The 27,982-nt window shown below is 38.3% G+C and overlaps 1 protein-coding gene across 15 annotated transcripts in view; it reads left to right on the top strand.

Moving 5' to 3' along the window:
• The window catches only part of RBMS3 (RNA binding motif single stranded interacting protein 3), a 1,420,870-nt gene that overhangs the window by 1,299,122 nt on the left and 93,766 nt on the right, over positions 1-27,982 (top strand). Inside the window, exon 16 of one of the 15 annotated variants that reach the window (XM_072650016.1) lies at positions 5,155-9,468. The exons of the other annotated variants lie outside the window; for them this stretch is intronic. Coding sequence (XP_072506117.1) covers positions 5,155-5,163 — 9 coding nt within the window. The 3' untranslated portion in view covers positions 5,164-9,468. Of the gene's footprint in view, positions 1-5,154; positions 9,469-27,982 lie in introns of those variants that run through there. 15 annotated transcript variants of the gene reach the window in all.

The raw sequence follows: 27,982 nt of genomic DNA, 5'->3' as shown, positions 1-27,982 counted from the left end.
GGACAGGTGGCAGTATTCCACACCCCTGCCTCAATCTGTCAACAGAAATAATTAGGTTTTAAACTATGCAAACAAGATTTTAGACACCTTGTGATCAGATAGAAACACGTCAAGTGAGCCAAGAAAGAACAGTGACTGACTAACCAAATAACCCCCCATGCCCCTGGTGTCTGGGTTTTCGGACGAGTCAATGTTCCTTGAGTAGTTGCTGATGGTTTCGTAGCCACATGGGAGAACAGCTTTAGGAGAATACTCCAGGGATTCTGTTTGTCATTTTTTATTGCAAGAGGCAGTATGTTGTAGTGAACAGGCCAGGCTTGGACTAGGAGAACCTGAATTCACTTTCTAGCTAGAAGATGCCAAACAAGTAATTTAACCTCTAGATGACATGGACAGCTCTCTAACACTGTTTCTTTGAGATGACTTGGAAATCTGCCTCATTGAAGGGAATTTCCGTGCCAGAAATCCCCTGTGCTGATGAAATCACAAATCCAAACAAAGTAGTTGAATAACAAACACTTTGGACTACAGAGCCAGGATCCAAAGATGTATTATAAACTAGAATATTGGGCTCAACCTAATAAGATGAAATGGGAAGAAGGGCAGAGGAGGGGCACAGATATTCGTGTAGGGTAATGGATTTCATCAATGTTTGAAATTGAGAGGGAGCTCCCAACAACTCAGATTCACAGTTGTTCTGCAATTTACCATTTTAGAGACTTGCCCAAGGTCACTCAGTCAGCGTGTGTCAGGGACAGAATTTGAACCTAGATCCTTCTGCCTCTAATCTCTGTCAGCTATGCTATGCTATCTTTTGCGAATGTAGTCCTACACTCTTTCTCTACTATTTTTTTGTCAAATGGACTTATTTTTAGACAGAATTTTAAAATTTGGTTGTGGATTTTTTGTGGACATTATATAGATGATGTATGAGAGTCTCTTTGTATGAGGCAAAACCATTGCTATCCATGTAACTTATTATCCATTGTTGTGGGAGACTTAGAAAAGTGACTGGTATGTAATAATGGTTATTACACACATATGTATGCATGTATGTATACATATATGTGTAATACTGGTAATAAATATGTAATAAATTAACCTGTTGCTTAATAAATACTTCTTGATTGATTAGGCTCCTCTTCTCTGTGCCCTTACTGGGTCCCCTGGAAAATCTCTGCCCTCTATGCATTCTTTTACCTCATATTATTTTTCTGTTTCTCTATACAGACACAGGGGAAGGAGCCCTGTCATTCTGAATGAGGACTTCATGTTTTGTTAGGATCATGGGGGTGGGAAGACACCACAGGGAGAAAGGGAGTAAAAAATGCTGACTTGGCAGTGCAGCCAATTATTTGTTTCTCCTTCTCAGGACAGTGTATGACACTAACATCTGAAATTCCACAGTGCTTCTGACAGTGTTTTAACAGATGATGGATTGCGATGTGTATTTGTTCTGCATAGCAGCATAATACCATATCCCAGTCTTGCAGAGAAGCAAAAATGCGGCCCATTGGGATGCTTTGTTACATCGGTTCCAATGACAAGGATCAAGATGATAGCTTTGTAAGAGAGAGGGGGGATGAAACAATAAAAGAAGGAATGTAGCATCATGCCCATGGACATTGTGTTGACTGACTTAGTCTTCGTTAGATTTTAAATATTCTCTTTATGTGAGGATGGGGATACATTGAACTTTTTGCTACTCAAAATATAGTGTAGAAGTCCAAACCTTTGTTGAGCTTCCTTACCTATATGGCAGATAAAGATGGCAGCAGCAACGTAGAGTATGGAGGGAGATGATTTGCTTTTTTTACATCACTTTGATTTTTGCTCAACTTCATGTTAATGCCACTCAAGACTTTGGGAGCAAAGTGATGTTAGTAGCATCAACTTCTACACAGCTTCTGAATTTTTTTGCTGACTTTGCTTTATTTTTGGTGGAGTTCCTGAGCGGAGTCTTATACACGCAGGAATTTCTAACTCAAAGTCAAATAGTTGTATGGGGCAACAGACCTCAAATCAGTACCCTATCCAGGCACTTAAAAATAATAATAATAAAATAAAATAACTTTGGATACTCTGGCTAATTTATGTTGACTGTTGCTAATAAAGTTTTAAAACTCATGGTCTGTAGACGAAAGAACTCTTACCCTTTCTTGATTAGTCATTCATTGCCACCATCATCATATTTCTATGACCTTGTCCACTTCTAATTCCTATTATCCTCTTCAATTGATTTCCCAGAGAAAGATATTGATCTAGTAATGAAGGAGAAAGAACATGGGATTTCCAGTCAGAGGGTGAGGCTCAAAACCTCAGTTTGCTATTTATGTGACTTCAGGCAAGTCATTGTACTTCTCTAGAGCTCAGCTTCCGAACCTAGAATCTAAACAGGTTAGACTATGAAATTTCTAGAGCATCAGTTCTCAAAGTAGAGTCCAAAGAACTCTAGGAGTCCCCACAACCTCTGCATGGGGTCTGCAAACCCCAAACTACTTTTGTATTACTAAGACCTTTGAATTTCTAATATAGTAAATATTTTTAAAATGTAATTCATATAAAAAACTTTTGGGGGGGAATCCTCAGTTTTTAAGAGTGTAAAGGGGTCCTCATCATATTAAAGATAATTTATAAAATATCTATCTTGTAAATATTCTAAAATAGTTTTTAGGACAGTATTTTTATAATTCTGAAAGTGCTGTGTAATTAATATTACCTAATTATGAAATAAAATTTTGGTATTCTCTACATATAAAACTAATGTAAGGAGAATACATTTTAATTTAATATAACTGCCTAAAAAGTTTGAAAGATAGAGCTTTTATTGAAACATCCTTCTCTATCTTCACCACCATAATTCCTATTATTTTCAAAACACACACACACACACTAAGATCTTGGTGAAAAACCAGACAATAATGAATGAAGCTTTATATCTTCAGGTTCTGAAATTTACTAAATCTTTCTGTTAATTATTTTCACTTGTATCTGGATGGTACATGGGAATGGGGAAAGGAGAAAGGATGAATGTTAGTAGAAACTACCCTGCTCTGCATGTCCCTAGGAAACCTTGTAATGCACCCAGAATGTTCATGGATCTGGATGATGCTTGTAGCAAAGGCTGATGCTATGAGAAGGTCCCCTAGCCTTAGCCATGTGGGCCAACCAACTAGGCTTTCCACAGATATGAGTGACAAGAATTAGGAACATAATACATGATCTAATCATACATTCAGAGTGCAGAATCCCAGGAAGGAACTCTAGAGATCTAGTCCAAAACTCTTGTTCTACAAATGAGGAAACTGAGTTTGAGAGACATTAAGTGACTGGCCCACAGGCATGCAAGTAATAAATAGCGGCTCCAGGATGTGAACTTAGGTCCATTGACTCCAAATACAACTCTACCCACCCATACACATTATCTCTTAGAGGATACAAGTCCTATTCCCAGAAATATTGGAATTAGTCTCTGGTTGAAGCATTGTAGTCCCCCTGCTTCATTTCCGTCGATCAGAGACCTTGGAATTATGCTAGGAACAACAGGGCAGTGAATAAAACATCCCTTAGTCTCAAGGAGCTTTCCACCTAAGGGAGAAGATAGCAAATATTTCTTTAACAATGTACGAGCATTAATATAAAGACAATGAATATGAAGTGATTAAGCATAAGTTTGTCGAAGAAGAAGAGCCCTCCTGTTGAGAATCATAAAAAGGCTTCATGAAGGAAGAGAGAGATTCGAAGACCCAGGTGAGGGTGAATCAGTTCATTCTAGAGATTGGAAGTGGCCAATGCAAAGTCATTGAGATGAGAAATGGATGAGAAATGGAATATGGAACGTGTGAACAACAGAGAGGTCGGTTTGACTGGATCACAGAATGGGGGAGGGTGAGTAATGCCCAATTAGGATAGAAAGATAAAAGTTTCTGAAGGATTTCAAAAAGCAAACCAAGGATGTTATATTTTAATCCCTTAAATAATGGAGGGACATGGTCACATATGCATTTAAGGAAAATTAATTGATAGAAGTATTTAGATTTGAGACTTGAGGCAGGAAGATCAAAACTGAGCCTTTGCAACAATGTAGGTAAGAAATATGGAAAATAGAAAAAGGTTTAAGTGCATGGGATGATGTAGAAGTAGGAATGGCCATATTTGGCCACAAATTGGCTATGTGGGGTAAGAAACAGTGAGGAACTGAAAATAATGCCAAGGTTTCAAATATGGAAGAGTAGAAAGATAGTGATGCCTAAAATAGAAATAAAGAGGTTGGAAAGAGGGCTGTTTTGAGGAAGAAAGATGATGAATTCTGCATTAGATATATTGATATATTAAGGTATATTGAGTTTGAGATGTATCTGGGACATCCACTTTGAAAGGTCTAAGAGGCAATTTTTGATATGGACCTTCAGCTCAGAAAGGGAGACACTAGCTGGAGATATAGATCTGGGATCTATAGTGGCAAAGGGATGATAATTAAACCCATGAGAGCTGACGAGGTTCCAAAGGGGAGGAATTGTAGACAAGAGAAGGAACTTAAGATTGAACGTAAGAGGTCTACAAAGGAGAAAGGGTTAAGAACGTTGGCGTAAAAAGATAAAGGCTGAAAAAAAGTCACTTGGCAATGAAGAGGTCATCGCTAACTTTGGAGAGAGCAATTTCAGTTGTGCAATATATGTGAAGTTGCAAAATCAGGAGAAATAATAACAGAACCTTCTTTTGTGATGCCAAAGAACTTGTAGGCTTTGCCAAGGAGACAGAGGGCACCATATGTGATTAGAACTGGGGATATTTTTTGCACTAGCTCCAGAGTTGTAACCTTAGTTTATTTCATAGGATGACAGATTTCAAAAAGTAAGGTATGATAGACGCCATCTAATGTGTTTTGTTTAGCTTTGTTGATGTTCAGTCATATCAGCGAAACCCCATTGGGGTTTCCTTGGCGGCGACACTGGAGTGCTTTGCCATTTTCTCCTCCAGCTCATTTTACAAATGAGGAAACTAAGGCAAATGGGGTTATGTGACTTGCCCAGGGGTCACACAGCTAAGAAGTATTTGAAGCCAGATTTGAACTCAGGAAGATGAGGCTTCTTGACTTCAAGCCCAGCACTCTATCCACTGTGCCACCTAGATGTCCTTCTCTTTATGTTACAGATGAAGTAATTGAGGTAATGAAGTGACTTGCCAAATGTCTCCCAGGAAGCAAATGACTAGCAGGAAGACAAGACTGATGACCCCTTCACATCCAATGATCCACTGCTCATGACCTCCACGAAGCAAACTAATCCAACATTTCCTCTCTTTCATTCCTTCGAGATCCACTCCATCATGCAAACCCTATCCTAAATTCCTGTTATGTGTTTTCTTCTCCCATTGGAATATAAGCTCCTCAAGGGCAGAGACCAGCTTTCTCTTTGTTTCTTTTCCAATCCCCAGCAGCTAACACAATACCTGGAGTATGATAAATGCTTGTTGACTTGTCTTGATTTTACAACTCTGGAGTTAGTACAGAAGATTCATAGTGAAAACATCTGAAGTTCTAATCACACATGATGTTCTCCATGTCCTTGCACAACACTCATAACTTCGTGGTCTCTTTGTCATCAGTAAAACAGGATCTATTATTTATTACTCATTTGGACTCCCCGACTTCACAGAGTCATTGACAGTGTTAGTTTCCAAAGAGTCGTCTTGGGCATTAAAAATTACCAAGTAGTTACATAAGGCAAGTATTAAGTCTAATGAACTCTTGTTTCCTACAGATTATCCCAAGGGAATGGAAATAGGCAGCTAAAATACAATTCATGTCAGATTGTCTAGAAAACAGCAAGTTGCCAAGGCAACACTCCCTGCTTTTGCCATCATATAGAGATAGGGTAAATCATTTATTTTATAAACGTTACCACGGCAACACAAACTGCTTGGGAAATCACTGGAGGATTGAGAGTGAGGGTAATGACAGCCTATAGAATTGCTCTTTCCCTCCACAGGATATCAGAATAAAATGACCACATCTAAACAAAACTATATATACCCAAATTTATATACAATCTGAGTACTCATTGAAACTGGATTGCATAAGGGGATAGAGTATTGAAAGTATGATTATCACGGAAGAGAAGGAGGTGTCCTCTGCTCTATAATCCAAATGGGAACTGCTTATTCTTAACATCCACTTTTGCCAGGACAGCTCTAACTATATAATTGTTCTTTATGCCTAGATCTTGTACCTCTTAAAAAGAGAGTTGCTACAAAGAAATATCTGGCCTCAGAGAGATGGCCTAACTAACTCACAAGGCTTTTTGCAAGCGTGGGTGACAGAAAGAAAGAATATAAATTGGGAATTAGGCATCTGTGATAAGCACACCAATATGTATGTCTGTGAGTCTTCTTCAAGAATGAAGGACACACAACAGCAATCTATAAATATTTTGTTTTGTACACAAGAGGCAATCAGTGCTTAATTAATTGAATATGTATAAGCCCACAATAACACTTGCACAAAAAATGAAGGACTATTCAATTCAGAACGAAATGTAAAGAAATACAAACTTTTAGGTACGTTTTTAGAACCCTTTGAAGAAAACAATTCTGTCTCTGTTTAATTTAACCTTGGTTTTTTCTAGTCTATATTTTTAGTGTATTCTTTAGTCTACATTAGACTATTATCTTTAGTGTACTTTTAACTGTAAGCATCTCCCTAACCCACTGATGCTTATATATTTGTCATCTTTTCCCAGTAGCAGCATTAATTTTCTTACTTCTAGGCATAACAGTATGGATGGAGAGGGGACTAAAGAGCTGATGAGATCTTGGAGGTCAGCTAGCCCAGTTCCCTCATTTTTTTTTAAGGGAGAAAACTGAGCTTAACAATTTTACCATTGGAATCCCTCTCATCCAGGGGAATTACCTGCACTGTAAGACTGCTTTGATATATTTCAGGAACATAAAGCACCCCAAACCATTTCTAGGCATCTCACAAGTAGTATACCTTTTACTAGAAAGATATGAAAAGTATGACTGTCTTAGGACACTAACAGGATGATATTTTACTGGGAATGTTTTACAGTAGCATGGCCTTTTTTGTTAAAGATAATTATCTAGACAGCTCAGAGAATCATAGATTTAGAACTGGGATGGAAGTTAGATGCCATCTTGTCCAAAGCCCAGCTTTCAGAAATGAGGAAACTGAGGCCTGGAGAGATAAAGCAACTTGTCCAGAGTCACTGAATTGATAAATGGAAGAAGTGACTTTTGGTCCCAAGCTTTTATTCTAAAAAATGGGGGAAAAGTTCTACCTGACTGTCTTTCTACCCTAACTGCAGAAGATGCTTTGTGGGTAGGAAATAGAAATTCACTAATAAACTTAAAAAGAAAATTGTTCAGGTCTCTTAGGTTATGATCTTTCATTCAAGCCTTTATGTCAGAGTTTCACTGAATTTTAATCAGTAACTGTCATTTTCAAGCCTTACCATGAGCTTAATGGCAAGTGGCAAAGTGAGATGTAAGACCAAAGGCACAGACAAGACCCCTGGTGCTTCCAAAGACTTGGACAATATAAATTAACTACTTAAGGTAGGCGAGAAACCATTCACCCAACATACCTACAATAAAAGAGCACAAAGCTATTATTATAAGTTTTCCAAAAAGCTCAATTTATTTTCAGTCTGATTTGTTTTAGACCTTGTCTATTTTCTTCCTGGTCCTACATTTATGAATGTGTACTAATGGACTTCTGTATTCCATCAACCTGAAAATTAATGATCGATTGACCCAAAGCTTTTTCACCATTGCTTTCATTTTGAAAATTGTTGAGCCCCAAAACCCCCTAGAATGTTGTATTACATGTCCCTGCTTCAAATATTAATTAACTTTGTTGCCACCTCATTTTGTGCTTTTGTTTCTTTTCAAAGCAAAAGAAGATTTTCCAGGAGTAAAGTGGGATGGGTGGGAGGTAAACGCCATGTCAGGGGCAGCTAGGAGGCAAAGTTAGAGTAAGGAAGGCCTGAGTTTGAATTTTCCATGTGACACTAGCTCTGTTATGCAGTGTGAATCACTGAACCACACTCAGCCTGTTTGCTCATCCCTAAAATTGGCATGATAATAGCACCTAACTCCCTGAGCAGTTGGAAGGATTAAGTGAGATAATACAGAGTGTCCCAAATATCTCAGTTTAATGTTCCTTTAAAGGCACTCCTTAAACTCAAAAACACCTTAAAGCTTAAAACTATGTCTTAAGACTCTTATGATACCCCATGTATATAAAGCACTTTGCAAATAAAACTTAGAGCACTAGAAATGTCCATTATTATGTTATCTGTCCATTAGTATCTTTGTTTTCACCCTGAGCCATCAATTCAAAGATGATATTTCAAGTGAACTCAATTCTATATAATTGACTATTATAGTATCAATTATATCCATCATATCAATTATATTCAATTGTATATTATTATCTATAGGAACTCTCATTCCCAGCTCTTAACTGAGATATGTAAAGGCACATTTACTAGTTCTTTTGGAAGAAACTTACATAGATGCATTAAGCAGTTTCCTCATTTGTAAGACAAAGGGCTGGGGTCCATACGCCATTTGTCAAGGTTGCTTCCAGTTCCAACTTTCGGAGATTTTTTTGTTTTTAACAAAAGTCACATTTGGAATAAGGACCAGAATTCTACTGTCACTGTGCTACTGAACAGTTTCATTTTTAACGTTCCCTGAGGCAGAAATGCAGTGACTACCAATCCTTCCCTCCTTATAGGCAAATGGTAATTGGTGACATCACGCATGAAGTTAGGACTCCCATGTCTCAGCACTGGGCTCCCTGTTCCCACATCAACTGAGCCTTTTGTGATCACTCAAGCTGAAAGCTCCCCCTTTTGCTCCTCTAAATTCTTACTGTACTGTACTTACCATTCTTTCAGTTCTCAGACACCTTCTCAAGTCTTTGCCTTCTTTTTCCCAAGTAGAGTTGTCCCCTTTAGAAAAGTCTCCTGGAGAAAGGTTAGGCATTTGAATGCTACTGCTCATGACCTATTTCTTTTTTCGATGCCTCTTTTAGGACTTTCATGAGGTTCAGCTGAAAAGACACCGACAAAAATCAGTCATACTTTGTGTGCATTTTTTTTTGTACCTAATAGAAAAGAGTACCCTGAAGAGCGCAGGAGTGACACGGCCAGATTGGGATTTAGAAGTATATATTTGACAGCTGTGGGGAGGATGGACTAGATACAGTAGATATTGAGGCAAGGGAAATTATCACAATAGTCCAAATGAGAATAGACCAATCTGAACTGGAGTGATTGAGTCATGAGTGGCCAGAAGGACACAGATGCAACAGTGTCGTTCGAGGTAGAACAACCCAGACTCAATTTGGTGATTGACTGGATATGGGAGTCGAGGGCTAGTAGAAAGCTGAGAATCCAGGGTGACTCAGAGGATGATGGTGTCTTCAATAAAACACGAAAATTAAGTGGAGATTCTCTCATAGAATTCCTCTTTGCATCATGCAGAGCACTGTTTCCTTTTAATACTGTTTGATCTAACTATATAACAGCAGATAGATATTAAGGAGGAGTACAAAAAGATTGACAGACAATGGGAACCCAACTTCGTCTTTGCTGAAATATATTTAAATATAAATAACGTTCTCAGTTTCTTGAGTCCCATTTAATAAAGTTGAAAGCTGCCTTAATTATCAGTCTTTAGGTCCTGAATAATGATCTTAAGATAGCTTTTAAAAAGGAATCAAACATCAAAGAGCCATGTTTAAAGGGATATTAATCAATTGACATGAAAGTCTCTTCAAAAGAATGTATTTTTTCAGAATAGAGAAGCTCCAGTGAAATAGGATAGGTTAATGAGATAAAGGGAAATGAAAATGATCATGAATGGATCAATCTCCTAGAAGGATTGGGAAGGCGTGGGATCAAGGGTTCAAGTGGAGAAGTAATCTTGGCAAGGAAAATGATTGAATCTCCTCAAAAAGAAACACAAGAGAAGAGTGGAGGGAAGGACAAAAATCTATTTTGAGGTATAGACAAGTGGAGATGAAAAGGTTCATGACATAGCCTTCATCCAAGGAGTAGAAAGCAGTCGTCTGTAGGAAGATAAGGGGCTGAAGGTGGATTTGGGGGCTTAAAGAGAGAGGAGAACATTTGGAATAGTCACTATTCCAGCCCTGAGGGCACAGTGGAGGTTACAGATTGCATGGAACTGTAGCAGACTCAGCTTATTTTCACTATAATATCTGGTTATTTTCAATGGTGCTGGAGGAAGACATGGAAAGGTCAATGGTGCCAGGGTCTAAGGTTGGGAATTTTTAGAGTGGGAATGCAGAAAAATAGGAGGAAAAGGGATTCCTTGAGAGAAGACTAATGCTTTGTTGAAATGGCAAATTTTAAGATGAAACTGAAGGAGGCTAAGTGAATCCAGAACAAGGTAGATGAAATGGAAGAAAAAAGAGGACCTGAAAGAAACCCAAGATCATGACAAGGGTAAAGAGTTAGTTCAAGAGGAATGGAGCAGTGGGAAAGGAGGAATAGGACGGAGAAAAGCATTTATCATGTTCCTACTATATGCTAGTTGCTGTGTTAAGTGCCTTACAGATGTCTCATTTGATCCAACAACCTTATGGAGATGATGACATTATTATCCCCATTTGACAATTGTGGAAACTGAGGTATACAGAGATTAAGCATCTGAGGCTGTATTTAAACTCAGGTCACCCTGATTCTGGGTCCAGTGCTCTGTGCCACTGTAACTGGGAGGTGATAGAAGGGACTGGGATTGGGAAATGGGATCTAGAAGGCAACCTAGAAAAAGGGATAGAATTGATGATGCGAACTCCAAAGGAGGAAGGGTGATTGAAGTGGCTGAGGAGAAAATCAGTGCTGTCATTAGCTCCTCCCATGAGCTCTGGGTATCAGGGAGGACACAAGGAAATTGAAGAACATGGTGAGAAATGTCATGTTCCAAAGGAAGCCAGGTTTCAGTGAGTGCCATTGGGTAGAAGGGCAAGAAAAGGGCTCAAGGATGAAGGAGAGTTTCTTAGTAGAAGGGTTAGGAGGTAAAGACTAGGGACTACAGAGAGAGAGAGAGATCAGAAATGGATAGGATTGAAAGTACAGTGAATAGTGGCTGGGAAATGAGACTTTTTCTTTCACATTTCATGGTTCTGAATGACAAAAATTAAGGGATCAGAAAGTTGGGGTTTGTTAGCTATCAATCAGGATGATATCAAGTGAGAAAATGGTACTAGATGTAAATAACTAATTAATTGGAATAATTCTAATCAGAATGTTGCCATGATGACACTTTCACACACCTCAACTACCAGATGGTTTCTGGTTTCCAACAGACCAAAACATAGAAATGCCTCCGTTGGTGATTTCAGTTGTAGTCAGTGTGATTGGTGAAATCATCAGCGCAGGATACAGTATTGGAAATTGAAGGTTCAGCCACACCTCGATGAAGTATCTTTGTGTCCCATTACAGTTTATATCGAGCATTGTGCAAACACTTAGATTAATAAGAAAAAGGTTTTGTTTTTTTTTTTAAATAATCATTATAACTGTAAATAAGCAACCAGGTGGTATAGTGGTTAAGAGTTCTGGGTCTGGAAAACCAGAATTCAAATCCTACCTCGGATACTGACGAACTGTGATCCTGGGCAAATCATGTAATCTTTCTTGGTCTCAATTTACTCATCCATAAAATGGTCAAAATAATAACAGCGACATCACTGGGTTGTTGGGAGAATGACATGAGATAACATATGTATAGACTTTGGTAAACCTTAAAGTGCTAAAATTATATAAATGTTAGCTCTGATTGTACTAATCATATAATTATATTGTTAATGTTCAATTTCCATTCCATTGATGTACATTTGATTCAGGTAATGCTAATACTACGGAACAATATTTACCAAATTGTGTGTTTTCAACTCTAATTCCGAAAGTATTTGCTTATTTTCTAGACTAAGAATTTCCCCCTTGATTATGACTCTTTGTATACAAAAGTGATATATAAGAAGGGGCTGCTAGGTGGTGTAGTAGATAGAGCATTGGGCTGGGAATCAGGAAGACTCATTTTCCCAAACTCAAATCCAGTCTTAGGCATTTATTAGCTGTGTTTACCTCAATTTCCTCATCCTTAAGATGAACTGGAGAAGGAAATGACCAACCACTCCAGTGTCTTTACCAAGAAAATCCCAAATGAGGTCATGAAGAGTCAGACACACTGAAAAACATTTGCGACAACAACAATGTGAAAGTGAGTTTGTATTTTCATGTACCAATAGAACAGAAACTTTTTGTAGGCAGGATGCTTTTTACTGTTTTCATCATTTTCCTCACACCTGTTCTAGCATCTGGCATATAGGAAACATCCACTAAGTGTTTGTTTAATATTTTGTATCTTGATTTTTTATTAAAAGGGAGCTAGACTTAGGAAACATTCAAATATTTCTAACATAGACCTATTTAAGTATAAACATGATCTGTTTTAAATGGCCTTAAAATTAGATATGTAAGTGGAAGTACAATTTAGTTGCTAATGGTTTTCTTTTTATTTCCTGTGGCTCTAATCCAGTTTTCTATCCCGAGTCAATAAGCATAGTGTGTTTTTTATAACAACTATATGGTGCAAGGATCCAATGAAATAGTATATGTGAAATAGTTTTGAAAAACGTACAGCATAATGTATGATTATTAAATCTTATACTAATACAATAATATATTATAACATGTTACTGTAATCATATTAATGTAGTATAATTATATAGTTTTATTAATGTTTAATTATATATTACTCTAGTGATATTATAGAATTACATATAAATACAATTTTATTAAATATATCATTAGACCATAACTAAGGTACAAAGTGGTGTCAGTATCTCCTATTCCATTTCAGCAATGTTTTTTTTTTTATAAGAGCATCACCACTTATAAGGGACCAATCTCACTTCTGTTCTTTTTTCTATGCACTGCATGCCTGGTTCCTTTAACTTTTGATCCTGTAAGCTCATAGAATCTCCAGCTAAAAAGTACCTTAAAGATCACCCAGTCTAATCCCCTCCTTTATTTCTTTCATTCTCTCTCTCTTCTCTCCCATTTTTCCTGTTAAAAATGATGGGTCCTTTTCAGAAAAAAATATTGTTATCTGAAAATCTGAATTTACCAAGTAGATAAATTAGGGGGTCATGATTCATAGTACAAAGGGAGGCTTCCTATTACAAAGATATTCATTTCTGTGTTTTTTTCTAAGTAACAAGCTCTGTACTGCATTTTGATCTGTGTGGATCATTGATTCTCAGGAACTCTTTCCAATAGATCTGTGATTTGGATGGGTCATTGATTTAGATGTTTCCTCTGATGATTCAGATCACAGCCCATCCCTGCTTGTCTATCCTAAAAGACATTTGTCTATACATTTTCATAGATTCTACTCGATGAAAAGAAGCAGTCCTCCCAAACTCTGGAAATCTTCCCCCTTTTTTCTCTTAACCATCATAGTGGATGTATCCTGGACAGCACACATGGTGCTGTCCATACCTATCCTTTACTTTTATCACATGTTTAGGTCACCTTCTTTAATCACATAATTTTTGATGATGTCCTTTATACAGTAGCTCCTTATTTGGTTTGATACAGCCTGGTCACACCTACTATGTGCCTTGCCATTGACATCCAAGTAACAATTCTTTAGAGATTATTGTGCTTTAATAACTCGTAGCCATACAATATTGTTGAAATATCAATATTTTTAAAAGACCATTAAGATTAGAGATTGAGAGAAGGAAAAGATCTTCCAGATCATCCACTCCAGCCTGTCTGCCTCCCTATTTTACAAGTTGTCCTTAAGTTCAGGGAGAAAGTACTATCACTTAGCACTTGCCAAGGCCAAGGATTACAGAAACTTGAGCAAAGATTGGGAGAACTAGCACTCAAGCACCAGTTAGAAATGAATCTTTGAATCCAGAGTATCCTTAGAAGCCACTGAATCCCATCTCTTTGATAAAAACTCATTAGAATAACAATTCCCATTTCAGGAGTACATTAAGGTTTAAAAGATGCTTTTCCTTAAGGAGAAAGGCAAGTTCCTAAGGTAGGTACTGACAATGCTATTTTAGGTCTGAGGTTCAGAGGGGTTAAGTGACTGTTAGACTGTGGGTCCACAGTCTAATAAGTATCAGAGCCAGGATTTGAATCCAGCTTTCCCAATTTAATTCCTAGACTTTTTCCAAATGAGTTAGCAGTAATGAGATTAAGATTTTAAAGGAAACTTGGAGAAGATCTTGACTAATTCCCTCATTTTATCTACCATGATATTATGAATGACACTAAATCTCTGGGAAATAATAATGGAAGAAATTATTCTTTTTTTTAAAACAACATATATGTTTGTTGTACTTCATACCACCATCTTGTAAGGTGTCTGTCAAATATTTCAGAACCAGATGACTCCAAAAATACTATTTGAACTATTTTTTTTCCCCTATATGGTAAATTTGATTCATGTGTATGCCCCATGGCACCTTATTAAGTCCTTATTTGAGAATGAAATAAATCAGAGGTTTTGGTGGGTATCTCCTCTTAATTCTTCCTATCAAATTTACTGTGCTTATGCTAAGCATCTATTTCTGAACTATGTTAAGAAACATATGTATACATACATGTGCGTGTGATGTAGGCATATATGTATTTTTCTCTAGTATCATTTTCTAGAGAGTATATTCAAATAAAATTGGGTAGGACCTTGATGGGGGCATTGATGTTCAGTCAGGAGAGGTTGACTAGTTATCAAAATAACCAAATCAATCCTTTGAAATTAATAGTTTATTTGCATGACATAAATGTCTTGTCATCTGTGTCAATAGTACTAGGGATTCAATCTGAGGCTCAGGCTCAATCAGACTTTTTACGGGAAACTCATAGTAATAGGTCGTTGTTTTGCTTTGTTCGTTTTTGTGTTTCATTCATTCATTCATTCATTCATTTTTTTAATAGTTTGTATTCCTAGAGTGATGATGGGTTCTTAGGGGGTAAGTAGCAGAACTTCTGTTTAGGTTTTGCAGATTCCCAATTCAGTCGTGTATTCACTCCAGCCCACTATTTCGATAGGGGGCAGCAGTGTGGTGCTATAGAAAGGGACCAAGTTGAAATCAGAAGTTGTTGGCTCAAAACTCAGCTCTCCTCTCTGCTTCTTGTGTATGATAAGCCTCACTTTCCAAATCTGCAAAATGATAGGACTGGAAACTCAGTGATGTCTACGGTCTCTTTCAATTCTAAATTTTGTGACAAATTTCATGTGCAAAGTACAAGAAATTCTAAAAATCAATGACAAAAAAAGACTTTGTCAAATGATAATGTTTCTGGTCTTGGATCTACTTTTCCAACCTCATTCATGCCTTACTTCTTGTGATGGAATAAGATTCCCCCAGAAACTTCTGCCAGTTTGCATTGTTAACCTCAGAAACGGTGGGCTTTCATTTTTTGCTGAGTCTTTGTGTCAGTTCCCAGCAGATCAGAAGGACAAAAATGTTTCACCTTATAAATGTTCTCTTCTCAGAGGTAAAAAAGCAGCTGTTAGATCATTTACTAGATGACATGGTCAAAATTAAGCAAAAAACAAACTTGAAGCCCTGAAAGGTTTAGCTACATCTCTACCACATGAATTTCCTCCCCCCTCCTCTTCCCTCCTCTCTTCTCTTCTCCCCTCTTCCCTTCCCTTCTCTCTTTTCCCTTCCTTTCCTTCCCTCTCCCACCTTCTTCTCTTTTCTTCTTACTTATGTTCTCCTCTTCATCACTTTCCCAAATTCATATGAGCTAGAAGCACAAGGACCACTCATGGATTCAATCCCACTGCTGCTCAGCCTAGAAACTTTTCATGCTCCATTTATAACCCAGACCAGTTTATCCTTCCTCAGGCTGCCTGGTGGCCCTCTGCTTCTGGAAGATACACCATATTTTGAGAAGGGTGGGGGAGGGAACAGCCATCTATGAAATGAGATAGACATTGTGTTAAGCACTTTACAAATACGTCTCCCTTGATCCTCATAACAACTCTGGCAGGAAGATGCAATCATTATGCCCATTTAATAGAGGAAACTGAGGAAGGCAGATGCTGATTTTCCCAGAGTCACACAGCTAGTAAGTATCTGACATTGCATTTGAACTCAGATCTCCCTGACTCTAGACCAAGCACTCTACCTAGCTTCGTTTTGGTTTGGGCCTCAGTACTGGATCTCAATTGGCTTCAACTGGACTATAGTTCAGAACTGCCAAGCTCAAGCAAACCCCTGGCCTCAAGTTCCTCACAAGCATGGACTATAGGCTTTCATCATCCTGTCCAGCCACTATTTGACTCTCTCTGTGATTTTGTGGACATCATATGTCTCCATTATCTGGTTTGGTTGTCTGTACCAAGGGTCTCCAAAGTAATGACTGACCCTAGGAATCCCTTCTCACCTAGATTGTTGTGACGTCTTCTGACAGGTCTCCCTGCCTCAAGTGTCTCCCCTCTCCAATCCAAACTCCACATAACCACAGTTATTTTCCTCAGGTGCAAGCTATGTAACTCCTCTGCTCAGTAACCTCTAGTGGTTCCCTACTGACCCTGGGACCAAATATTATCTCTTCTTTATCTTATCAAATTTTAGTTGATACCTTTATGTAGGTTTTATAATATAAATAATTATTAATATCCACAGAATGTATGAATTAGTAAGTACACATAATTAGAGATAGTTTTCTCTCTTTTTTTGCATGCAGTTTAAAGACCACTAGTCATATCCAGCTTATTTTTGTGATGTGTTCACTAAATCTCATCATTCACAGTTTTCAAGCCATTATTTATCCATTTGAAATATTCAGTGATGATATTATGTTTCCTTTTTGAAAGAACTCTTGGTTTCATTAGGTCAGTGTTAATTAATCTCTCCCAAGTGTCGATTCTCGCATTGGATCATTTGGGCTTCTTCTTTCTCCCATTTTAATTGTTCAACTTTCTCAGAATGCAAAATTTTGAACCCAAATGAAAATTGTTGGATAATTTTTCATTAAACGTCTAATAAAAAGTGACTCTTTTGTTAGTAAGGAAAACACATGTTTGTTTTAAACTAGATTTTTTTGAATATCAAATACCACTCATCAAAGTCCTCATTGAATGTTGCAAGTTTAGATGAATCAGAGTCATATGGATTTAATTTCCTCTAAAATATTTGTGGGTTTGAAAATGAAGGAGAAGAGCCTTCAGAAGAAAATGTTTTGGATCTTATCAATCTCAAGGGGTATTGAAAATAGTTAAAAGATGCTCAAGAATACCCAAATCTAGTTTCAATGGCTTCTAATGAAGATTTCTGTCCTCTTAATTGCCTCCTGGAAAGCTTGCCAAGGAGTGAAAATTTCCATTGCCTGCACCTTTGAAAAGCAAAACTAAGCCGCAGAATGGTCACAGAATTTTACTGTTGGAAGGGTCTTCCATGGTCATTTAGTCCAACCCACGCCTCAACAAGTGTCCTAGCCACTGGAAAAGTGGGTGCCTAGCCTTTACTTCAAGCAAACCTCCAACAAACTGAACTCCCTTCCTCCTAAAGCTGACCATCCCACTTTCACATAGATCTAGTGATTAGGAAATGTTCACTTATATCAAAACTACATGTCCCTTTTGATAACTTCCACCCATTGCGTCTGCTACTACACTCTGGGTCCTTTCAGTCAAACCCCTTTCCCATCCATAGCCCTTCAAGTGGCTTTATGACAGTGATCATGCCTGCCAAGTCCTCTTATCTCCTGGCTGGCCACACCCACTTCTTTCAGGTGCACTTACCAAAATATTTGTTTTTCTCTCCTTTGCCATGAATGCCCCGTTGTGGTTAAGACATTTCTTAAGCTTCATTGAAAAACAGCAGCAAGCTGGGTGACGCAGGGTCTAGAGCTCTGTGTCTGGAGTCAAGAAGACCTGAGTTCAGATGTGGCTTCACTACTGCTTTCTGGTTTTGTAACCCTGGGCAAGGCCTTAGCCTTTGTCTGCCTCAAGTTTCCTCAACTGTCAAAGGAGAATAAGAATAGCACTGAGGTCCCAGAGTTGTTGTGAGGATCAAATGAGATCCAAATTTTTTTTAAAACAGTTTAGTATAGTTCCTGTCATATTTGTTATTCGGTTGTATGTCTTTATGACCCATTTGTTTGTGGGGAGAGGAGGTTCTTGGCAAAGATACTGAAGCGATCTGTCATTTCCTTCTCTAGTGGATCAAGGCAAACAACGGTTAAGTTACTTGCCCAGGGTCACACAGCTAGTGAATGTCTAAGGTTGGATTTGAACTCTGATCTTCCTGACTCCAGAACCAGTGCTCTGTCAACTGATAGAGCTACCTAACTGTCTCCTCCTGGCACACAGTAGGTGCTTAATAAATTTTTGTTGCCCTAGCTTTGGTAGGGTTAGCCCTAAATACAGACTTAGTAGGGCAAAATAGGAGAAGTTTACCTTAGATTGTTTTTGATGCCCTGATACTTTCTGTACCCTTCCCCTCCATGTTTCTCCATGACCCTTCAGATACCCAGCGACTTGCTTTCTTTCACCATTGCCGAAAACAATGGTAAACAAAGGAACAATTCATTTATGTTTTCACATAAATGGGATTTTGTGGATCTGTTATCTCTCCCGGGGGCATTTGTATTTAAAGTCTTATCTATAATTACGGAAAATGGAATTCACCAAGTTAAAAAAAGTTTAGGCATCCATGAATGGTTCAAAGAGTTGCGGTTGTGGTTGTGGTTGTTGCTGCTGCTGCTGCTGTTGTCACATTTTGTCTTCTTGCGGAGGAGAGGTAGGGGTGGGGGTCATGTTGATTCCTCTGAAATTACTTGGGTGATCTGAAACCAACGTTGTCACATAAAAGTCAGCCTTATGTTTCATGCTAATTAATGTCTTCTCAGAATCCTTGTTAAATCTCTCAATAACATTTTGTGTCATCTCACAATGAACATCTAAATATTTTGAAATAATATTTGCTCAGGCTTTGATACTTTAAAACAACATAATTTGAAACTATGTAATGTGCAAGAAATAACTTGGAAATTTCACAGGATGGGTTACTCTCATTCATCTGCATTGTCCTTCTTACCAAGGGCTTGGTATGAATTTATTAAGCACTTATTTATAAATTTTAAAAGGATGTATTAAGTGCTTGCTATGTGCCAGGCACTGTGTTAAGCCTGAGGATAAAAATACGAAATAGATATTTTAATGAGGGAAATAATACATACAGGGGAATGATGTCTTATTGGTGTGAGAAGTCAAATGAATGGTGAGTAGGATGGTATACCATGATTTTCAGAAATAATACAGTTGATTTAACTACTGATCCCAGAGGAATAGGAAGAAGGGAGTGGGGTGTTTTGTACTGGCCAGAGGGGAAATAAGTAGATGACAGGGTGGAGCAGGGCTGCTGTGGATTCTCACTAATCAGGACAACATGGTGCCAAGATGGCAGTTCCTTCCAAAAACAGATTGAGAAGTAAAGATGCCCCCCACTCCTTGCTTTACAGTCTAATAATATTGATAAGGCTTTTTTGATAGCTTTTTTTTGAAGGAAGGCTAGGCGTGATTTGACTGAGAATATGTGATATTCATTTAATAAAACATCTGTTTTGAGAAGGATTGACTGTGCTTGGAACAATCTTCAAACTTTACATTGGGATGCTTCTCTATAATAAATATTGCTTTAACAGCTCCTTATTTTAAGAATGTTAGAGACTTGAGCCTTTCAATAATTCCCCCTATTCCCATTCTTTTTTAATTGAAAAGATTATAATGAGTCACTTAATGAATCAGTTACTGGCATTTACGTTACTCCAAATAATTTCATATTTCAAATTCTTTTCATCTGAAAAATTCCACTAAATCAAACTGTAGCAGGCAAAAATATTCTTTAGGGAAGGCTGGTGAACATGAGAAGTAATCCACTTTGGGGTGATGGATGATGGAGAGAACTTGTATGGTTTCTAGTGAGTAAAAAGTTTCACATTTTGAAAAATCATAAATTAAATTTAGGAAATAAAGCACAACTGTAATCGATATTCCATTTTTATAACATTATCAAAGCCTCCCATAATAAAATGAGGTGCTGTGGTATCTTTTAAGAAAATTATTATTGGTCAAAGCATGGCTTGGAAACTTCAAACAACAAAAAGCTCAAAACTAAAACCCCTTACAAATCGTCTTTTGCTCTTTTGTTTTTCTTTACTTTGATCTTCAGCCACTGGTAAACTAACATTGATTTTTTTTCTTTAGAAGACATTTTTCTTTTCTTTTTACCTTCTAAACAATACATGGGGTGATGTCAAATGGAATTCTAGTACAAAGAACTGGGAAATAGACTAAGACAAGAGATGAGCTTGGATGAATGATAAATAAAAGGGAAATAGTTTCTTTACCCTGCATCTATAGCTAAAAGTCACATAAGAAAATATTCAGATCAAGAAAGCAAACTTCTGTTTCTTTTCTGTTTTAAGTGATTAATAATTAATTTTCAACATGAAAAAGAAATTAATTATTTTATATTTTTATAATTAAAAAATATTTTTTTTAATCTTCTGGGAACTCTTCACTGATAATCTTTACTATTGTTGATAAATTTTCAACGATCAGGAAGGAATTTCTAAAGAATCTTTTTTTTTTTTTTTACCAGAGGACCAATAGGTGGCTTTCCAATTGTAAAAGTTTTGAATATTAATTAAATGTAATCGACTACTATGGCTTTTTTTCCTTTCTAGTGGAGAGTGAACATAAACGAGAATCAATAATAGACTTTGTTAGAACACCATGTTCCTCACAGGAACATCCTCACTTTGGCCCTTAACTATTTGGTATGGGCTTGAGCACCATTAGTGAACCTTTTCTCTTTTCTGTCTGTGTTCTAACAGCTCCTTAGTGCTAAAATCAGGTGTTTTTTAATTAAAAAACAGGAAGTTAAAGTCAATTTAATCATGGACAGCACCTTCCACTGCCTTGGGTGGCAAGAATATTGTACCTAACAGACAACCTTTTTGAAATGACTTAACCTACCATAACTTGATTGATCAACAACTGGTCATTTTAGTTTTATCATTATGATAGTAAACAGTAAATTCAATATTTTAATAATAAGTCCAATCCAAAGCCTTACAGATTATTATTTGACTCATCTTCATGATTAAATTCAGTTGACTTTCTGCCCAAATGAAGTTCTTTCTTACCAACAATAGGCCATTATTGTTTGCCAATTACAATTTAATCCAATTAATTTCAATTCAGCAAGTATTTCATATCTGTGTACAGGATGTGTGACAGGTCTTACATATAGAGAGTTCAAGAACCATGATGAAGCACATATTACCCCTGAAGGAGCTTATACCCTTTGAGAGGAGGGATAGGAACAACATATACATAGCCTAGTAAATAGAAAAAATACGCAAAGTCAAATAAAGTAGTAGGAGGGAGTACTAAATTGAAAGGGCAAAGAAAGGAATCATTTAAGAGTTGCCACTTAAACTGAGTTCAGGAAGAGAAGTGAGAGGGGAAAGCATTCCAGGCATGGCAATGGGGAGGGTGGGAATGTCATCTTTGAAGAACAGTTTGGCTAGAATATTGAGTCTCTAAGTTCAAGGTCGAGGGGCAGGGAGTAATATGAAGTTAGTAAGAAAATATTGATTTGAGACTGATCGTGAAGGGATTTAAACGCCAGAGTAGTTAGTCCCTGACTCTAACAGTAGTAGGGAGCCACTAAGACTTCTTGAGGAAGGGAGTGATGTTGGCATAGCTCTTTTTTAGGAACATCAATGTGGCTGTCATCATATTGTTTACCTTCTCAGAGGAATTGGAGGGAGGGGGAGAATTTGGAATTGAATTTTTTAAACAATATATAAATAAGAAATTTAAAAAATTAGAGTACTAAAAACTTGACAGTTGTGAGAATGACAGATTAGAAAGGGGGACCCTGAAGTTGGGGAAACCATTTAGGTGTCAGTTACAATAGTTTCAAGGTGAAGAGTCATGATAGTAGCCATGTAATTGATGAGAAGATCATGGAAGAAAGGGATGTAGTGAGGGTAGATTCAGTCACACTAAGAAACTGATTGGATAGAGAGAAGGGAGGGAAGGGGAGAGGAGAGGGATAGAAGGATGAAGAAATGGAGGAGAGAGTTTTAGGGAGAAGAGATAATAAGTTCTGTTTTGGACACCATGAGTTTAAGATACCTGGGAGATATACAGGTGGAGGTATTCAACAGACAGTTGTGATGCAAGACTGAAACTCAGGAGAAAATCAAAGCTGGCAGCAAAGACTTGAGTGAGGGTCATCCCCATGGAGATAATCATTAAAACCATGGATGATGATGATGATGGTGAGAGAAAGAGAAGGAAGAAAGAAGACCAAGATAGAGCCATAAATTAACCACACAGATGGGGGGCGTAGGGGAGAATGGATGAAGATTTGGCAAAGGGAGTTAAGGAGGAATAGGCAGATAGGTAAGAAAACTAGGAGAGAACAGGGTCAAAAAATCCCATGGAAGAGAGATTATCCTGAATTTGAGATGCAAATGACCATTAGTCAATTTTGACCCATACTGAGTTATCAGCATTGACCATCCTTCCAGTCACCCAGACTCACAAACAAGGTGTCATCCTTAACATTATCTGTCACCTTTCATATTCAATCTGTTGCCAGTTTCTGTTGATTTTGCCTTTGTTACATCTCTCATATAGACTCCCTTTTCTCTCTTCTGAGAGAATGAACTCGTTCAGGTACAGGTCCATATCATCTCACACCTGGACTATGGCAGTGCCTGCTGCTGGGTCTCTGTGCCTCGAAGCTCTCCCAACTCCAGTGCAGCTACCACTTAACAGTCACAGTGATCTTCCTAAATTACAGGTCTTATGGAAGAAGTAGGATATGACCTGAACTTTGGAGGATATCTGGAATTTGGGGACAGGGAGGTCATCGCAGTCTGGGGAAAGGATATGAGCAAATGTACAAAGGCTTACTAGTAGGAGTCTGAGGGATCTCAACTCATTTTGGTTAGGATACAATACAAGAATAGGAGGTGGGAAACAGTGAGAAATTTAGCTTAGAAGGTCAGAAGAGGCCAGATGTTGAAGGGCCTTGACCTGGTTCTGGCCTCAGTATCATCTACTTAACTGATTTTAGCAGACTCCAGAGAATCACTTGCAAGTTTTCTCACAGAACTAGGTCTAATTGCCAGGAGTCTATGAGAGCTTAAGCCTTACTTAGGAAAAGGGCCAAAGCAATCTCTACATGAGAATTACTGTAAAAGCCAATGATTGTGTTGGCTTTTTTTCCACAAGAGTCTTGAATTCATACAGACCATCATCCTCTCTAACATCTCCTGTATGAACTTGCCCCTCATTTTCTATCAATGACCTGACAAAGCAAAAAATTAATAACCCAATTATGCCCTCCTGTGGTTTGGGGGATTTCCCCATAGCTGCCACTACTCTGGGTATCCATGGTATATTGTAACTTAAATAGTTCACTGCTAAACCGTGCTAATTGTTCGCTTGGCTGGGAGAAGTAACCACTGATATGTTACAGCATTTAAATCATATTATAGGTCATGAGTCACTACTGTAGCTGATCTGTTTAATATTGACTGTATAGGTCCAAAGACAGGCAACATAGTCTTAATAGCTAAAATTTATATATGTCCTTATGGATCTCCCTCTCCCTCTCTCCTCCTTCTCTCCCTCTTCTTCTCTCTCCTTTTGTCTCTCCATTTCCCCCCTCTCTCTATACATAGATATAAATACACACACACATATATATATATATATATATATATATATACACACATATAATCTAATCTCATTGAATCCTCACGTCAACTCTGAGAGGTAAGTCCTATTATTATCTTCATTTTATAGATGAGAAAACTGAGGTTAAAAGTATTTAAGTGATTTGACCTGGGGTTCCAGAGCTAGTAAGTTTCTGAAAGATTGAATCTTCTTGCCTCCAATTCCAGCACTCCACCCACCATACTACTGTGAGTATTATGGACAGAGGGCCAGCCTTGGAGTTAGGTCCAAGTTCTGCCTAAGACTAACATGAGCCATGTAACTCTGGAAAAGACCTCTCACAGCCATCAGGAGATTTGCTAACACTATAAATTAGAGGTCAATTGGTAATCTTCTTCAGTGGAAGTAATTTCCACACTGGAAGTTGCCCATATTAATGAATCTCAGATATGGAGCAAAAGAAAAAAAAGAGGTGTGTAGGAGGGAAAACTAAATCAGACACTATTAAACCATAGGATCATATATTTAGAATTAGAGAAGCTCCTACCCAACTCTTCCCCTCATTTTACAGATTAGGAAATTGAGGCCCTACAATTAAGTGACCTACTCAAAATCACACAAGTGATAACAGAATTGGATTAGAAAAAAATTAATGTGACAATCTTTCAGTGGATTTAAACAGAAAAGATAATCTTTGCCAAGTGTCCAATTCACAGTATGCAGGGTCTGAAATTTTAGGGGACCCTTTGAGCTACTGGAGTTAGAGACTTAATAGCTTCCACAAGATGTTAAATTGATGTGATACCTGTATTCAATAATTTTGTGCCTAAAAGAATAATACCCTCAGCATATGGGTGTGAGTATGAGTGTGTGTGCTTAAGCAAAATCCAGAAAACATCTCTGTATTTCTTTCATGGTCCCTCTAACTGCCTCAAAATGAAAAGTCTCTGTAGACAGCTGAGAGGTCATGTACCTACAACATTAATAGTAGAACAATTAAATTCACATAGTCTCATTTTGCAAGCTTTTCTGAAAAATACAAAAAAAAATGTATTTTTATCCATCTTAAACTGATATATTGGGTTGGAAAGGTCTGAATAAATTTATACAAATAAAGAACTGTCAACCAACAACCATTCATAGGGCAGCTGAGTCAGCCTGGCTAAAGCAGAAAGGCACCCTGGGAAAGACAGCAAGCAGTAGCATGGGCCAAGTAAGTCAAGCCACCACCACCACCTTCACCACCATCTCCTCTGAGACCTTGATGGAGACAGACACCCCAGGAACCTAAAGCCAAAAGCCTTGGGAATGGTCAGGCTTCCAGCACAATGTACTCAGCCATAATCCTGGGAAGCACCGTCCCCCATTGGAGAGGAAGCCTGGACTTGCTCCTGCAGGGCTGCAGCCATAGCTACTGCAGACTCAGAAAAGAAAGATCTTGCCACCAACATCCTTGGACTTGTCCAATGGTTCAATATAAAAAACTGATATGATTTTACAAGTCAAAATAATAAAAAAAAAAGCATTGCCATCCACTGTGCTACAGCACCCCAAGGACCATGGGACATTGCAGTTGAAACCTCCCCTATGTATTGTCTCCCCGTGAGAATGGGAACTCATTGAAAAAGGGGATTGTCTGGCTTTTCTCTTTGTATTGCTAGCACATAGAACAGTGCTTTGCCTACAGTAAGCACTTAATAAATGTTTTATTCATTTATTTTTTCATTGTTAAAAATGCATATTTCTCAGGATATTTAATGAATGAAATTCATAAATTTCACCAATTCCGGAGAGTCATCAGTGTGGAAATGAAGAAAAAAAAGACCATGGAGTCCAGAACAAGACCTTTGGAGGCCTAATTGTTGTGGTTTCATAATATCAGAGCCCAAAAAGAATGCTCAGAAGACAGGCTAACTAAAAGTGGTGTGGGTAAAACTCCAATCTTGGTCCCATTGGTGTGATGATGATGGTGTTTAGGGAATGTGACCTTGACTGGATTTTGTGTACAAGCTAAATAGGTGGCTTCTGTGTGGTGTATCTCATTCTCCATTCACCTTTCACCCCTGGGGAAGGGGGAAGGTCATCCTATGGAGTCAGGGATTAGCCAAAGATGAGCAGATGTGCTTGTCAGACAAGTTGGGGTCTTCTACTGAATTACAGTACAGTGAGAGGAGCAAACCTACCATGGTCTGAACTCAAGGGCAGGAAGAGTTAAGGAGTCAACAGATTCCAATAGGAGCAGACCAAAGTGTATCTACAGTAAGATAGTAGTGATGGTAATAGTAGTGGTGGTGGCAGTAGCAGTAGTAGTAGTAGTAGTAGTAGTAGCGGTGGTGGTAGTGGTGGTAGTGGTGGTGGTGGTGGTGGTGGTGGTGGTGGTGGTGGTGGTTGTGGTAGTGGTAGTGGTGGTGGTAGCAGTAGTAGTAGTAGTAGTAGTAGTAGTAGTGGTGGTGGTGGTGGTGGTGGTAGTGGTAGTGGTGGTGGTAGCAGTAGTAGTAGTAGTAGTAGTAGTGGTGGTGGTGGTGGTGGTGGTGGTGGTAGTGGTAGCGGTGGTGGTAGCAGTAGTAGTAGTAGTAGTAGTGGTGGTGGTGGTGGTGGTGGTGGTGGTGGTAGTGGTAGTGGTGGTGGTAGCAGTAGTAGTAGTAGTAGTAGTAGTAGTAGTAGTAGCAGTAGTAGTAGTAGTAGTAGTAGTGGTGGTGGTGGTGGTGGTAGTGGTAGTGGTGGTGGTAGCAGCAGTAGAAGTAGTAGTAGTAGTAGTAGTGGTGGTGGTGGTGGTGGTAGTGGTAGTGGTGGTGGTAGCAGCAGTAGAAGTAGTAGTAGTAGTAGTAGTGGTGGTGGTGGTGGTGGTAGTGGTAGTGGTGGTGGTAGCAGCAGTAGTAGTAGTAGTAGTAGTGGTGGTGGTGGTGGTGGTAGTGGTAGTGGTGGTGGTAGCAGTAGTAGTAGTAGTAGTAGTAGTAGTAGTAGCAGTAGTAGTAGTAGTAGTAGTAGTGGTGGTGGTGGTGGTAGTGGTAGTGGTAGAAAGACAGGTACAAAAAGAAAACGTGTTATTTACCTGCGCAGCAGTCTACCAGACAGAAAACACTAAAGAAACAATACTGTCATATTGTTTCTACCTCCAAAACATCTCTTGCTTCAATCTCCTTCTCATCATTCATGGTCATTGTCTGAGTTCAAAGGCTCATCACCTCTCACTTGGACTCTTACAATGGCCTCCCCATTGATCTCCTTGGTTTCCATCTCTCCCCAATCCAGTTCATCCTTCTCACAGTTGCCAATGTTTTACCTTAAGACCAAGCAACTTTCTGGGTCAAGAATCAAATAGGAGCCTTTCCCTTTAACTTTGTAAACTCCTTCCCAAACCTGGCCCAAGAGTACCACTGTAGTCTCTTTACATATTATTTCCCCTCCCACATTTAATAAACCAACCATGGGGGCCTTTCTGCTATTCCTCATCTACCAGATCTCCTTTCCTACTTCATCGCCTTTGTCCTGGCTATCTTCCCTGCCTGGAATGCCCTTTCCTTTGCTCCACCTCATAAAATTCCTTCCTTCCTTCAAGACTTAGTTTAAGTTCCAGCTTCCATATGAAGCCCTGAACCCCCTAATTCTTAATGCGCTCCCTCTCAAAATTATCTTGGATTGATTTTGTATTTATTCTAAATAGGTCTATATATGTATATGCCGTTTCCCCTGCTAAAATGTAAGCTCTCTGTGGGCTGGAATCTTCCACTGTTGTCTATATACTGGAGCTCAGTACATGCTTAGCACAGTGATTGAGAGTAGGCTACTGATTTTTCACAAAACAATTCCCATTGGTCCTCCATTAAATATAAGATGCGAAGAGTAAAATTAATAATGGTAACTGACATTTGCATAGCACTTTAAGCTTTGCAAAGTGTTTTGTGATCATTATCTCATTTGAATTTCCCAACCACCCAGTGACCTAAGTGCTAAAGATATTATTATCCCCATTTTACAGATGAGAACGGTTGTAACTAGTCAAAAGTCATATGACTTGGAGATATCTGAAGTAACATTTGAGCCTGGGTCTCTCTGACTCCAGACTCAGAATATTCAATAGTTTGCTATGCTAAAGAAATAACACAATCAGAAAATCAGGAGTTAAAATGGGTATAGGAACAGGAAATAAGGCAGGACACAATTGGCATCTGATGCCTGTGGG

The sequence above is a fragment of the Notamacropus eugenii genome, chromosome 3, assembly GCF_028372415.1.
Source record: "Notamacropus eugenii isolate mMacEug1 chromosome 3, mMacEug1.pri_v2, whole genome shotgun sequence".
In the NCBI taxonomy this organism is placed as follows: domain Eukaryota; kingdom Metazoa; phylum Chordata; class Mammalia; order Diprotodontia; family Macropodidae; genus Notamacropus; species Notamacropus eugenii.
The sequence above is the reverse complement of the archived record's forward strand: the minus strand, read 5'-3'. Positions and strand labels throughout refer to the sequence as shown.